General features: G+C 34.6%; 1 protein-coding gene across 5 annotated transcripts in view; it reads right to left on the reverse strand.

Moving 5' to 3' along the window:
- LOC132104339 (protein spire homolog 1-like) overlaps nt 1-16,264 on the reverse strand; it is a 46,871-nt gene that overhangs the window by 13,118 nt on the left and 17,489 nt on the right. For all 5 annotated transcript variants that reach the window (XM_059509752.1, XM_059509750.1, XM_059509753.1 and 2 more), the window contains exons 3-4: nt 6,856-7,089; nt 3,734-3,859 (exon numbers count right to left, since the gene is read on the reverse strand). In XM_059509752.1, coding sequence (XP_059365735.1) covers nt 3,734-3,859; nt 6,856-7,089 — 360 coding nt within the window. The remainder of the gene's footprint in view (nt 1-3,733; nt 3,860-6,855; nt 7,090-16,264) is intronic.

A 16,264-nucleotide genomic window follows, 5' to 3' on the forward strand; every position in this document is an offset into this window, starting at 1 on the left:
CGCTTTAATACTAAAATGTGAAAATTTGTATTTATTTTGAATGTGCAGGTGTGCGCACAAAATTCTGGTTCAGGACTGAATTGTTCAGGATTCGACATGTGACCTCCACCCAGTGCCACTCAGTGCTGCTGGATCAGGTCTCCTTTATGAAAGAAGGAGGAGCTGCACTATAGAAAGCAGGTTAATTCAAACTAATGCCTCAGAGAAAGAACACATTCAGTGGGATACAGCTTATATTACATGGTGTTCACAACATGCCACTTGATTACATGTTACAGTTTAAACATCCACACTCTGTACTAAACTAGGCCAATGTAACTGGTGTGAATTATTCATTGATGTGTTTCTTTTATATATATTTTTTTTCTTTCATTTATTGTCTATATTGTTAATATATAAGTATTCTCTCTACTTTTATATTTAGTTAATGAACATCACAAAATTTTGTTCAGATCGTTGTTCATAAGACGACATAACAGTAAAATAGCAGAACTTTTTCTTTGGGTGTTTGTTGGGGAGGGAGCGTCATCAGTGGAACACCTCTGGGTTTTCCCTCGTGCGATCTGTAATAGCCTCAGTCAACCTGTGCGCGAGGCTCACGAGCACACGCAATGTTGCTTCTCTCCGTGATTATTACTGGTATGGTGATGTTTATTGTCTAAAAGCATAACTATCGCTTAATAAGTGTGATATGAGTGCATTTCATGATCTGAGTGTGTTAGTAGTGATGAGGTGTGTAGCAAAACGATTTTATGAAATTCATCATAGTGCTAACTGATTCATATTTTGCATTCATGCTTAGTTATATGAGAGAAAGAGAGAAGCTGATGTTCCATTGGTCCACTGATGACCTCTATTCGTTACAGGTATGTTTGTAATTAGTTCTGTTTAGTGAAATAATAGAGATCTGGTTTACTGTCAATGTGTACTGTATGAAGAGGATCATGAGGGGAATGAATCAGATTCATTGATTCACGTGTGAAGCACGTGGTGCGGCCTGCTCATGGTATGTTGTTAAATGCATGTTATGCTTTTCTTTTGGATTTATGTGTATAAATAGTATTATAATTGATATCTGTTTCATCATAGCATGTTATAACATAAATATTTGTAGTAATGCATATTATTATACACTCTAGTATACAATTAATGTACTTTACACTATTGTAGTGTACTAATAACAGAATTGATGTGATGTATCACAAGGAAGATTATGAAAGTATGGTATCAGATTTATTATTTTATTTACATGTTTTATTTATTTTTGTTTAAGTTTTGTAATAGCCTCAGTCAACCTGTGCGCGAGGCTCACGAGCACACGCAATGTTGCTTCTCTCCATGATTATTACTGTTATATGAGAGAAAGAGAGAAGCTGATGTTCCATTGGTCCACTGATGACCTCTATTCGTTACAGATTAAAAAGAAAACTTTGGATCTCATTGTTGAGTGGTGGTGTAGTCTTTTGAGGTGCGAGAGTCCATTCCAGACTTGCTACACCAACAAGGCCGATCATAGAGCATTTCCCCTTAAAAACTGCTTTTTATAAACCTTGTCAAGTTTAGGCTTACATAGCTCAAGACAATAAGAGCGTTCTCAAATTTCCTATGAATTCTGAACAGGGGCAGTTTTTTTTTAGTAGTAATAAAATAAAATGCACACTGTAATACATATTAGTGTTGTCAAAAGACCCGTTCAAACCCGGTTCTGGATGCATACAGCGCTATGATTTCCGCGAAGCAGAAAACGCGGACGGAATCTCAAAATCCAGTCATGAAAATGAAACTTACATTTTAATATGGACAGTCATGGAATTTGTCAAAGTTAGCATAAATAAATCAAATCAAATCTCCATATGGACCAGTATCTGTAAATGTTAAGCCGCAAAAGTTGGTTGAAATCTGCATCCTGCATGTTCTGCGTGCATGTCTCTGTGTGAATGAATGAATGGTTTGTTTACTACATAGACTAAAGCGCATGATGCTTGCAATAATGAGGACATACATCACCAGAACTGTTCTGAGTCACTTCACAAGCATTTTACCGTTACATTTGAGTAAAACCAGTGTCAATTTAAAGGTATTCACGGAAAACCGTCAAAACAGCCTCTATGTGAATACATTTTACTCAGGGCGAGTAAATTATGTCTATTGTTAGCCATTGGCTAATAAATTCTTAGATTTTACTCGCCAATGTGTGTGTGTGTTCGAGGCTATTATAAGATTGGCGCGGATATATTTTCACTCGCTGAACACTGACTGAGTGCTTCAGAGTTCTCTCTCCATCAAGCGATCTGTACTTTTCAATTCATCTCAATGGACGCACAGTACACCTGTATTTGCCTCTTTTACTGTCTATGGTATTTGCCGAACTGTAAACTCTGTGTGAAGGAGCACGACTCGCCGTCGCTTTGCTGATAGCTCTGTTTCTCACACATGCAAAGAGAGAGAGCGAGAGTCTTACCACGCTGAATCGACATGCTACATGTAAACTATATTCTTTGTTGTCTTCTCCAGTCAAAATAATGGAGTTCATATAGAATTATTCATATTCATTTTCGAACAAGCAGAAGACATACCGGTTTCTCCGGTAGTGGGCGGAGCTAATGCGCAAATGTCAATTTCATTGGCTGGCGCTGATCTAGTACCATCCCTGTTTTGATTTCAGCAAATCAGTTCGACCGAACGCAGACAACGTGATTAATATTCATGAACCCAGCAGCTCATCAATCCATAGTGCATTGTACTGTATATTGCTAGTATGGTAGTAGAATTAGTAGTATTATTATCTTTTAATAATAATTATTATGATCTATTACTTTTTTTTTTTTACAGAAACCCTCAATGAACAAAAACATCTTAAGCATCACCACCAGTCTTAAGTTCAGATAAATGACAAATATGCATTCATTACAAATACATTTTTACATAAAGGCATTGTGCTAGAAATATTACTATTATTTTGTAAAATGTATGTGATACTGCTACTACTGTTAATTAAAAATTAATCACACAATATGTCTTCCATGTTTTAATTTTAATAGCAAATCCCCTTTATTTACCAAAAAATAAAATGTGTTTAAATTTCATAAATTAAAAGACAAATTAAATTTGGGTGAAACTTGTTTACTGTTTTTCATAATTATATTACTTGTAGAAGAACTTTAAACACAATTGTAAATAAGTATAAAGAATGGCATTGGTTTTATTTTTAGTGATAAAAAGTTTTTTTTTTTTAATTAGCATATTTTTGTGTTTTGCTTTGGTACCGAAATTGGTACCGAGAACCGTGGATTTTCACTGGTATCGGTACCGAATACTGAAATTTTGGTACCGTGACAACACTAATACATATACAGAATATACATAATACATTAATTTCAAAAACAAATAATACAATTAAAAAATATTTAATAAAATCTCACAGATTTGTAAAAAAGAAATAAAAAAATATAAATTATAAAAAAACAGTTTGGCACGTAACCAATTGGTATGCTTATAATGCTTTCAGTAAATATAAAGATAATAAATAAATAAATATAATGCTAATAAAACATATATTGTGCATTTATACATTTAAATATATATACATATATGTGTGTGTGTGTGTGTGTGTGTGTGTGTGTGTGTGTGTGTGTGTGTGTGTGTGTGTGTGTGTTTCTAAAATGCAGTTTCATGGTTGGAACAAACACTACTGGCACATGAACAGATACGAGAGTCACATGGGGGTCATTACCTCTTTGGCACTCTTGATCTTCTCCAGGAAGGTGCGTAGCTCCTTGGTCTCTGCGTACAGGGCTCGACACACGGCCTGGTAGTGGTTGGGCGCATCTGAAGGGCTGGGGAGGTGAGACGTGCACAACTGGAGAGGAGAAACAGTGAAACGTACATCACAGCATTAGAGGCTAAATGCTTGTTACCAGAACTTTTTTGACCTAAAATATTTACTTGGTGATGACAACTCTTGAAAACATTAAAAAATTTTGGTGAACTACCTCTTTATTTATTACATCTATATTTTTTAATTGTTTATTTCATTTTATCATCACTATTTCAAGCATTTTATTGGTTTCAAGCATTGATTGGTTTCATTGAAAAAAAATATCTATTTGTTTAAATTTGACATTTTTAAGATTTAATTAATAATTACCTTTTTATCACCTCACAAACCCAAGTTTAGGAAACTCGGCATAAGACCACCGCTTTTTTTTTGTTTGGACTACCATCATATGACCATATTTTATGGTCCCTTTGTTTAAAACCAGACAAAGAATCAGAGAGGATTTTTTTATTTTATTTGTTTCCCATTTGAACGTTGCTGTAAGTACACTGCACAGAGAAATGCTCTAATGCTCTAAAACATTGCTTTGGCCCATTCATGAGCAAAATTGGTTACAGTACGACTACAAACCGTTAGTAACTGTTCTGTTTGTCAAGAGGTCTCTTTCCTAAAGTAGCTGACCGTGTTTCAGAGGACAGAAGTGCATTTAAAGGGTTAGTTCACCCAAAAATGAAAATGATGTCATTAATGACTCATTAATTAATCATGTCGTTCCAAACCTGTAAGACCTCTCCGTTCATTGTCTTCTCTTCCGGGTCTGTTGTGAGCGAGTTCACGACGCTGCTCACGTGTTTTCTGGTGCGCCCAATAACAAAGATAACACGTCAGCAGCGACACTGCAGTGTTGTGAACGCACTCACAACAGACCCGGAAGAGCAGACAATGCTGAATAAAGTCGTAATTTCTGTTATTTTTCGACCAGAAAGGAATATTCAATGCTTCAAAAAATTGTAACTGACCCTCTGATGTCACATGGACTACTTTGATGATGTTTTTCTTACCTTTCTAACCATGGACAGTATACCATACATACATTTTCAATGGAGGGACAGAAAGCTCTCGGACTAAATCTAAAATATCTTAAACTGTGTTCCGAAGATAAACTGAGGTCTTACGGGTTTGGAACGACATGAGGGTGAGTCATTAATGACTTAATTTTCATTTTTGGGTGAAGTAACCCTTTAAGGTCAATGCAGGTCTCGTCCAACTCTGTCTGATGAGTTAATCCTTGCATCTTCTAAACAGACTTTAAGAAAATCATCTTCCGAATATGTCTAACAAGTTAACCCTGGCGTTTCACATTATGTTTTGGCACATAGCAGAGCTTGCATGCCTGGCAGGTCAAAAACACAGGCCCATTTAAAGTTCTGTGTCTCAGGTATAATAGTTTGAGCATGACACGTATTTTAAAATGCACAATTAAGCTGACCAAATACAACTCTAACCGGCTCAATGACATTTTCCCTACACCTTCTCTTTGAGTTCTGCCCTCTTCAGGAATGTCTTACACAGCAGAGAATCTCCGTCTACGTGACATGTTTTGCTGAGGAATCATGCTTAATGAGAATATTGTCTACGACAAGGGAAAGTGAATACAAATTGTAAAAAATCCTGCTAGACCTGACAGGGGAGAGATAAGAGGCTAAAACAGGCAAAAATGTAAATTATTTAAAGAGGATGTGGCAGAGGAAGTTAAAGAAACACTCCAGGAAGCCTTTTTACTTTCCCATTCCAAACGAATGGGCTGAATAATCTTCTGTTCTCTTCCTCTTTATTTCTGTCAATCTTTCGCTGTCTAAATAAAGAATTTAAAAGATTTCATCAGGTTCAGCTCGGGGAAATCTAATGTCACGGTTCATTTCTGCACTCGACCTCATCATTAAAGTAGGAGACTATAAGGAAGGCATGAAAGGACAGACATTATCTAACGAGTCCAGAAAGGGCCCTGCAGAATTGTTTTTTAACAGTTTCCATGGGTATTTTCATATTTTCAAAAGGTATTCCTTATTACGATGCTAATTCATACTAAAGCTAGTATCTGTCTGGTCTTAGTCTGGCCATAATCTTTCTTTCCACAGTTAGTATAGAGCTTCTCCATTAGCGTACTGATAAATATGACTGTAATTTAAAATAACTGCTGCTGCTAAGTGTCTGAAGGCCTTTATGGAGTCTCAGGGTAATGTGCTACTGGAGAGGACCTGAGGGAGCAGCATAATGAATACCAGCTGAGAGACTAACTCTCAGTAAATAACACTCACACCGATCTTAAGAGAGAGCAGATACACCCAACTCAGGATCTGTGAGGAAGATCTTGCTTCACAAGATCCACAGTTTTTCAATATTCATACTAAATATATTCATATATTAAAATTCAATATGAATTCATAAATATATTACTTAATATGTATGTGCATTAATTATTAATAAACTAATTGCATTTAATAAAATTATGTTTTAACATTTAATAAGAGGTTCAATTATTGGTAACTTTTGATTAATAAAACTAGCATCTGTGCATTGTATACCATAGATTGCAATATGCATGTAATAAATAAATAATTAAATAGACATATTTTTTTATTTAAAAATAAAAATGACTTTATTGAACTTAATTCAATAAAATAAAAATTATTTTCAAAGTTTATATAAAGTGTTGCTAAAAATAGCATTTGTACATTGTATCTCATACATTTTAAAATTATACATTAAAATTATTTAAAAAAAAGATCATCAATATTTAAATTATTATTGATGCAAATTAAAAATGTATAAATTAACTATTTAATTAATCAGATGATGACAGATATTAATATATTATTATATTATTAGATATTGTTATATTAAATTGCCAGAGGATGGCAAATAGAAATAAATTCAATAAAGACATTTTTAAACAATTTTAAAACAATTTAAAAGGCTTTTGGTATATTTTGAAACCACCAATGCCAATAATAACAAAATTATTGATAATGACAATTATTGGTCTAGCCGATGTATAGCGCTCTATCAATACTCACAGAAATGATGTCACGGTAGCCACGAATGTTGGAGACTTCTGTGGGTTCTTCCTCTCCCTCATCCTCTTCCTCCGTTGCCTCATATCCCTCATCAGAACAGTCTGTTTCGGTGTCTGCCATGTTGGTCATGAGGTCGATGAGCTGCTCCAGAGGAGGGCTGAGCTCTCTCTCCTCATGCTCTTTCAGGCCGTAATCCAAAGCCTTGTAGATCATTATACCCAGAGACTCTATGATCTGTAACACACACAATCACATTCATTAAACAAGACTAGATGAACATACAGTCATGACATCAGAAGCAACACATGCTATGAAATTAAAGGGATAGTTCACCCAAAAATGAAAATTTGATGTTTAGCTGCTTACCCCCAGGGCATCCAAGATGTGCAGTCGTGGCCAAAAGTTTTGAGAATTACATAAATATTAGTTTTCAAAAAGTTTGCTGCTAAACTGCTTTTAGATCTTTGTTTCAGTTGTTTCTGTGATGTACGTTTCAAAGGCTTTTATCGACAATTACATGACATTAATGCAAAGAGTCAGTGTTTGCAGTGTTGGCCCTTCTTTTTCAGGACCTCTGCAATTCAACTGGGCATGCTCTCAATCAACTTCTGGGCCAAATCCTGACTGATAGCAACCCATTCTTTCATAATCACTTCTTGGAGTTTGTCAGAATTAGTGGGTTCTGTTTGTCCACCCGCCTCTTGAGGATTGACCACAAGTTCTCAATGGGATTAAGATCTGGGGAGTTTCCAGGCCATGTCCCTGATGTTTTTTTTGGAGAGAAGTGGCTTCTTTCTGCCCTTCTTGACACCAGGACATCTTCCAAAAGTCTTGGCCTCACTGTGCGTGCAGATGCGCTCACACCTGCCTGCTGCCATTCCTGAGCAAGCTCTGCACTGGTGGCACTCCAATCCCGCAGCTGAATCCTCTTTAGGAGACGATCCTGGCGCTTGCTGGACTTTCTTGGACGCCCTGAAGCCTTCTTTAAAAGAATTTAACCTCTTTCCTTGAAGTTCTTGATGATCCTATAAATTGTTGATTTAGGTGCAATCTTAGTAGCCACAATATCCTTGCCTGTGAAGTCATTTTTATGCAACGCAATGATGGCTGCACGCGTTTCTTTGCAGGTCACCATGGTTAACAATGGAAGAACAATGATTTCAAGCATCACCCTCCTTTTAACATGTCAAGTCTGCCATTCTAACCCAATCAGCCTGACATAATGATCTCCAGCCTTGTGCTCGTCAACATTCTCACCTGAGTTAAGGCCTAAAAAAAAAAAGTTTGGTTCCGGTTGGTTGTCAGTTGAGGTCATTGGTCGGTAGGGATTTATTTATTTATTTATTTTTCTCCAGTGGCAGTTTTACACACACACACACACACACACACACGCGCTGATTTTAAATGTGTGTACCGGTACTTTTACGACAGTGATTCTGTATTCCCGTTTTAAAGTCTGTTGTTGCCATAGACACGCAAAACGCACACACACACACAAAAAAAGCCTTCGCGGGAGTTTGACAGGCGATCTCATAGTAGATTAACATGGAGGATTTGAACTTGAAAAACGGAGTGTACAGACATCTTTTTGTAGTCAAACAACATTCTTTGTTATGTTCATTTATGTGGTTTATTTGATTTTGATGCTATAAATTAACTAGAAGCAAGAGACGATCAGTTAGTTTTAACTGATGATCTAACTTACAGCGATCTGTTCGACACATTCAAGAGCCACAAAACGGTATTTATTGTTTACATTTCTTTAAAAAATGACCACATTTGAAAGGTGAAATAACCAAATGAGACTTTGTTTCATATTAAAAGTAAGCTGGTAATGTTAATGTCCTGTCTGTCAGCATGTTGTCAGTGCCCTCTCTGTTCCGCGATATATTGTTTACTCCCCCCTCCCCCCGTGTTTCTCTTAATGTTACGATTTCCAAACCTTAAGTTATAGCTCACTTTAGGAATTGACAGTTAAAGGGTTTTGATGCTATACTTAATGGTTTTTAACGGATTACTTAAGTGTAAAACAGCATTTAAAGGAAACTGTAATTTAATTAACGATGTGTGAAAGACCGTTCTTCCCCAGTCTCATAAAATAAATTTGGGTCGCACATAAATTGACAGGGTCGGTCGGAAACCGGAACCAAACAAATTTTTTTTTAGGCCTAACAAGACGATTACTGAAATGATCTCAGCAGGTCCTTTAATGACAGCAATGAAATGCAGTGAAAAGGTTTTTTTGGGATTAAGTTAATTTTCATGGCAAAGAAGGACTATGCAATTCATCTGATCATTCTTCATAAAATTCTGGAGTATATGCAAATTGCTATTATAAAAACTTAAGCAGCAACTTTTCCAATTTCCAATATTTATGTAATTCTCAAAAATTTGGCCACGACTGTAGGTGACTTTGTTGCTTCAGTAGAACACAAATGAAGATTCTTAACTCAAACCGTTGCAGTCTATCAGTCTTATAATTTAAGTGAATGGAAATCACGGCTTTGAGAGTCAAAAAAACATACACAAAACTAAATTAAACCCTGCGACTTGTGATGATACATTGATGTGTAAAGAGATTAAACGATCATTCTGTGCAAGAACCTGAACAGTATTTATATTATTTTTTACCTCTGGTTGACCGAAATGTCCGAACTGTCCTGAATGCGTTCTCAACAGCCAGTGCGTGACGTGTCTTCTTCTTCATCTTGCTTTAAGGCGGATCGCAGGCTTATAAATGCATTACTACCACCTATCTCTCAAATGAAATAAACTCAATTAGGAGTGTCAATGGTCCACTTGAGAGATAGGTGGTGGTCTATAGGTAGCTGAAGAAGAAGACGCGAACATGTTTAGAACAGTTCAGACATTGCGTGTAATCAGAGGTAAAAAAAACCTTATAAATACTGTTCAGCTTCTTGCACAAACCAATCGTTTCGTGTCTTTACACATCAATGTATCGTCACGAGCCACAGGGTTTAATTTGGTTTTGTTTGTGTATGTTTTTTTCACTCTCAAAGCCGTGATTTCCATTCACTTATATTATAAGACTGACAGACTGCAATGGTTGGAGTTAAAAATCTTGGTTTGTGTTCTATTGAAGAAACAAAGTCACCTACATCTTGGATGCCCTGGGGGTGGGGGTAAGCAGATAAACATAACATTTCCATTTTTGGGTGAACTATCCCTTTAACCTCTATTTAACAACCTATATCATGACCACTGATAAAAGGCATTAGCGACTAGCTCAAAAGAAAGAGAGAGTCAACAACCTCTTGGATAAGCCTCATTACAGTCTTATGACTCTCAGAGGCCTGCATGCTTTAACGGAGGAGGAATTCAGATGTTCAGATTTGACAAACGCTGGATATTCGACTCAAACTGGACTTGAAAATAAGTTTTATAATATATTTTATAATATAAACATATTCAAGTCAAGTCACATTTAATCATTTAGCACTTAAAACAATTCAGGCTGTTTCAAAGCAGCTTCACAGTAATACACAAGAAAATAACAGTATTTATGTTACAAAGTTCTACAGTTAGGAAACAAATACAAATTTAACTTTAAAGCAGTTCTAAAAAACAACAGAATCAGTATTGAGCTCAATTTAGTTTCATGTGGATTCAGTTTAGTTAACTGTGAACGTCACTAAATTCAGTAGTTATAAAGCTAACTAAATTCAACTATGAAAGCAGCTCTTCAGAAGATAATAGCATCAATATTCAGCTCAAATCAGTTTAATGTTGATTCAGTTTAGTTCAATAAGTGAAAAATTGTGAAACAAGCTTAATTCAGCTATAAGCAGCTCTACAGAAGGCAATGGAGACATCAGCTTGAGTCACTTTAGCGTTGATTCATTTTAGTTCATTAACAGTGTCGATGTTGCAGAGTTCATCAATTACTGTTAATTTAACTATCTACATTACTATTTATTTATTTATTAACAATAAAAAAATATTGCAACACATTATAGGCTATGCAACTTTTTTCTAAAAATAGCAGCAATATTTAATTTGTGGCCTCAGTGTCAGTGAAAACGAGTGTTTTCCAGATAAATATGAACCCATGCAGTATCCCAACATTACCCACCGCGTGCCTGACTGCTTCTGTGAACAAAGATGCCCTCTGTTATCATATGAGCCATCAAGGAGCTGATTGACTGGCCTAGTGTGGTTTTGTACCAGTTCAATTCTGGCAGAGTAAATTCAGAGAGCAGGAGCGGATGTACTCGTTAAAATCGGCCCGGGAATCATCTCAGCATGTGCTCAAATCAGGAGACCCGACAGCCAATGAGCGATCAATTAAACCTTACTAATACAATTGAGCTGCTAGAACAGTTCATGCGGAGCAAATGACATTATGCAATTACTGAAAGAATGGTAAACTAACTATTTCATTTATTTCATGCAAATAGAAGGCCTGATCATTTCCAAAACGAGATCAAATAAGGAGGTAAACAGATAATCTATATACAATTTTGTCCTCAACCCTTTGTCAATAAACTACAACCAGACTCAAACATAGTACAGAGAGTTAATTATGTTTGTAAAGGAGGTTATACCAAACGTCTTATCAGCGAGAAGATAAAAAACAGTGTAATTATTGTTATGTAAGTGAGTGCTCAAACAAAAGAGGCTCCGCTACTGCATCGTGACTCAAACATTTCACCACCTCCACCGAACACATCTCTGTTTCAATATTGACACTTTTACTAGTGTGGATCTGCAGTAGTTCATACCTCGCTAATAACATGCTGTGTTCCAGACTTTAATCCTTGTCACGAGGAAAACAAATATTATAAGTGTCCTGCTCTTATGCAATCTAATCCTCTGTGTAATACACTATACTAGAGCTCATACCAGCAAGACTAGCCTGCTTGGGATTTAAAACACAAAAAGGGCCCTGAACAGTGTGTAGAAGGTTTCACTCATTACCAGCAGACTTGTTTTTCAGCGTTTAATAACACTTAGCTACTAGGAGTGCGCAATATGAACAAAATCTCATATGAGTAATTTATATCTCCATAATGTTATAAATAGGGATTTATCTACAGTATATTACAATTCTGGCCAATGTGGATTAGAAGATAATTATAAAGGATCAATAAATGGTCAATATCAAAATGCTATACCATTTAATAAAAAATGCATCACAACATTATAATGTACAGTGTTAAATAAATGTTAATTTTGAGATTTGCTTAAAAACACATTTAACAGTGTTTTTAAATTATATGTTACATTTTAAAGATTAAGTAAGCAATAGATAATGGAGAAGGCAATCAAAATGATAAAATATAGGCAGTGTTATTTGATTAGATTTTTGTTAATATTTTGAATTATTTTTATATATCTTTTTCACTTTATTTTACATCATGACATTTTTATTAGCTTTTGTTTTTTTCCTTTTTTAAAATATTTTTTATTTATTTATATATTTCAGTTAACATTTATTATATTTCATTTCAAGTAACGAAAATGTTTTTTATGGTCCTAGGTTTTGGAATTCTTGAATAGAGTAAACGAACATGCAAAATTAAATTTCAATAATATTCTTTAACAACATTAAATAATCTAACATTGTCTGATATGGATCAATTAAAAAAAAAAAAAAGATTATAAAATTTTTTCTTTTCCAGGTGTGGTCAACATTAACAACGCATCAAACATCCACCTCAGTTACACATCTGGGAGAGGCAGAACTTTTACATAACATGAGGATGCCAAAAAGGAGAAGTCAGGAGGACGAGAATGCTGTATGATGATGCAGATGCAGCGAGAGCTCATCGAGCGGCTTGTCATCTGTTAAATAATGAAAATGTTGTTTGGCACACGTCAGTAACTAACAGCCCCAAAGCTACATGGACCTGTTTGGCCTTTGTAGTGCTACCCATGCTAAAAATGCAACAGTATTTAATTTATTGAATATAAATATATATATATATATATATATATATTTATATATTATTTAAAGTACAGAATCAATTTTGTATTTTTTTTGGGCAAATTTACAAAAGCTGAGGTTCTTTTTCCTGCAGTATTGGTTGTCTGAGGTACTTTACGTTTACACGCACGCGATTCAGAGGAAGTGGAGGGTGTGACTTTAAGAACATGGAGTTCCTGCAGACGTCCTAAAACTCTCTTCAGTTTTCACTCCTGGGTTGTGACTCAGAAGGAATGAGATTGAGAGAGAGCAGTGATGCTGGAGGACGGGTTACAGGAGAGGAAGCAAGAATCACGACACACTAACACATACAGAGCTAAATCCAGTCAGAAGCACATGACTTCAGCTAGACATGCATGATACAATTTGTGTGCTGATCAGCTCTAAATCATCATTGTCTATCTTCGGATGGCGGAGACAATGTGTTTTATTGGTCAATATGTATATCAAATATAAAACAAAGCCTCAAATCATAGTGATATTTCATTTCCCTCAGTATATGTTGACACTAATGATGCCTTGCCTTCCTCTCTCTCTCTCTCTCTCTCTCTCTCTCTCTGTGTCTCTGTCTCTCACTATACAAAACAATGAAGACACAGGCTAGTGTTTCGCTCAGCCCAGTTCACATGACATCACTGTTGTGAGGCACATCCCTGGTTTGTTAAGCTTTCCTCAAGACCTGATTAGAGAATGAATGACTTTCAGAACCCTAAAAATGTTGTTGTTCTTGAATTTGTTGTACATCCATAATTGCGACTTTCTTTTAAATAATTGACATATCATTGGCTAGTTTTGTGAATTGCCCCTTCTCAATAATTATAAATAGTTAAATTAATAAATTAATAGTTAAGTTAATAGTTACATTTTGAAAAATAATTTTAATAATTTAATAATTAATAATTTTTATAATTTAAGGTAATAATAATAAACATGGTGACTTATTTTGCATAAGTATGTATATACATACAAATGTTCTTTAGTTTATTATTTATTCATTTTATTATAATAATATTTATTTTTACAAATATTATAAAAATATTCATCATTTATAATAATAATAACAATAATTTATAAACTATGCACAGTACATTATTTATATAATTATTTGATATTATAATTAACAAATAATTTTGTCAATTTGTCTATTATAATATAATAATAATAATTATATAACATTAATATATATATAACATTTATTATAATTTAATAGCATAAACAATGTGTGTATATTTAATTATGTTAGCAAATTATAATAAAAGTAACTATTATTATTATTTTTATAACAAATAATAAAACATTATATTCTAGATTTATAGAATTATAAATTATCATTATATTATATTATAGATTTATAGAATTATCAACTTATCTTATTTGTTTTCCTTCCAATATATTCTATTCTCTGTATATACCAGAACTAGTAGCTAGTGAACCTATTAGATTAAAGTGATTCTGGCTCATTGATTACAAAACTGATGACTTTGAAGAGCAAAAGCTGTTAATGCATGTCCATCTATTTCAGACAGTTATTTACTTCTCCACACAGATTTTCAGTCTCATTTCAGAATAAATCAAGACACCTACATCCTGACACTAACAAGAGCAGTCTGTTCGTCAGACACGGCTCTGTTTCCTCTATTGAGTTAGCATGCCAGTGCCTTTAAAACGATGTGGGCAGCAGTCAGCTGTCTGCTGAAGCATCGGCATGTGGCTCACTGCACAAACACACACACACACACAAGCACATGATGCATGAATGAATGTGTGCACACCCGCATACATAAGAGGCAATGAAGAGGCCGTCATTTCCAGGATATTCCAAGACTTTTTTCTGAATCATTCCAGAAACATTATTAAGAGGACATCCTCCATGGCAGACCTGAAGCATAATCAATAGCACAGCCTGCACTGAGGCTAACAACATTATGCATAAGTTAGGGTAGGTTGTTATTTATTTATAGACGACTGACCCTGTTAAGATGAACCATTTAAGACACAGTGCAGATGAGACATGATGAGACAGGCTCTTCATCACTGTTCATTCACACCACTTTTGTCTATTCACCTGGGGTTACTGCGCTGATCGTCCGAGAGCACACTGGGAACTTGGGAAGAAATTAACATCAAAACACAAGATGAAATATCTTATGAAGACCAAGATGGAAGCCATTCATTAGTTGACACCTCAGACTCCTGCTATTGATTAAGATGATAAATAGCATACAAACATGCTATCCTTGATGTTTCTGATTGCTTTGCATTATTGTTGTCAAAAATATATATTTATATATACATTTCTTGATTATTACAAAGAGGGGCATTTGTAAATCTTTCGTCAGAAACATCCGACAAAATAAGAGAGTTTGTCTTTGGTAAGTCAAACTAAAATAATATACTTATTATGTAATATTAATCTACTATATAGTGCACTGTTGTTGTTATTATTATATAAAATAGTATTTTTGATAATTAAATAATAGTAGTAATAATAAAGAGGGTGACTTATTTTGCATATACACATTTGAATATAAATTTATTTAGCATTTATGTATTTCTCACAGTTGTAAGAAAAAAGCAAAAACGTAAGTAAACAAAATGTAATAATACATATTATAATATGTTTTATTATTATTTTTATTATTATTATATAATCCAACTAAGAGCTATTAGGCCAGAGGAATCTCAGACAGCAGAGTTTCAGTTGTAACGAAACTACTTTGACCATTAGATATTGGTCCTTAATGTTGTGGCAATTTTTCTCTGTGATATCAAAACATGTATTACAATTTTTTATTTTCAAGGTATTGTAACAAAAGTTCAACAGTTCTGTGTTATGACAAACTCTACTTAAAGGGATAGTTCACCCAAATAAAAAATATTGTCATCATTTACTCACCCTCAAGTTCCCTCAAGCATAAAAAATAAAGAAAAAATACTATGAAAGTCAATGGCTACCAGAAGCTGTTTGGCTACCATCATTCTTCAAAATATCTTCTTTTGAATTCAGCAGAAGAAAGAAATTCATACAGGTTTGGAACAACATGAGCGTGAGTAAATGATGAAAGATTTTTTCATATTTCAGTGAACTATTCTTTTAACATGGCAGATGTTCTCTTCTTCTTTCTTGCCCTAAAAAATGGGCCAATCAGTCTGCGAGAACGAATATTCATAAACCTCCCAAAAGACTTTCCAAACCATTCAAAAGTGTTTTCATAGCAACATTCCATTAATAGTTATTCATTGACCATTTCCAGCAGTACTAAGGATAAACTTTATAGACTGGTAAATCTAGGCTCATTTCATCTCATCCAAGATGATCTAAGCAAATATTCCCATCTGAACAGTTGAATCTGTGCAGTTGGTTTGACTCTCTCTGTAAGAGGAGACAGAGGTCAGTGATGGTGGAAGGAAAGAATCATTCATGTGGAACTGAACTGAAATATCTTCTTCTTACACATATAT

This window comes from Carassius carassius, chromosome 25 (assembly GCF_963082965.1).
Source record: "Carassius carassius chromosome 25, fCarCar2.1, whole genome shotgun sequence".
Lineage (NCBI taxonomy): Eukaryota > Metazoa > Chordata > Actinopteri > Cypriniformes > Cyprinidae > Carassius > Carassius carassius.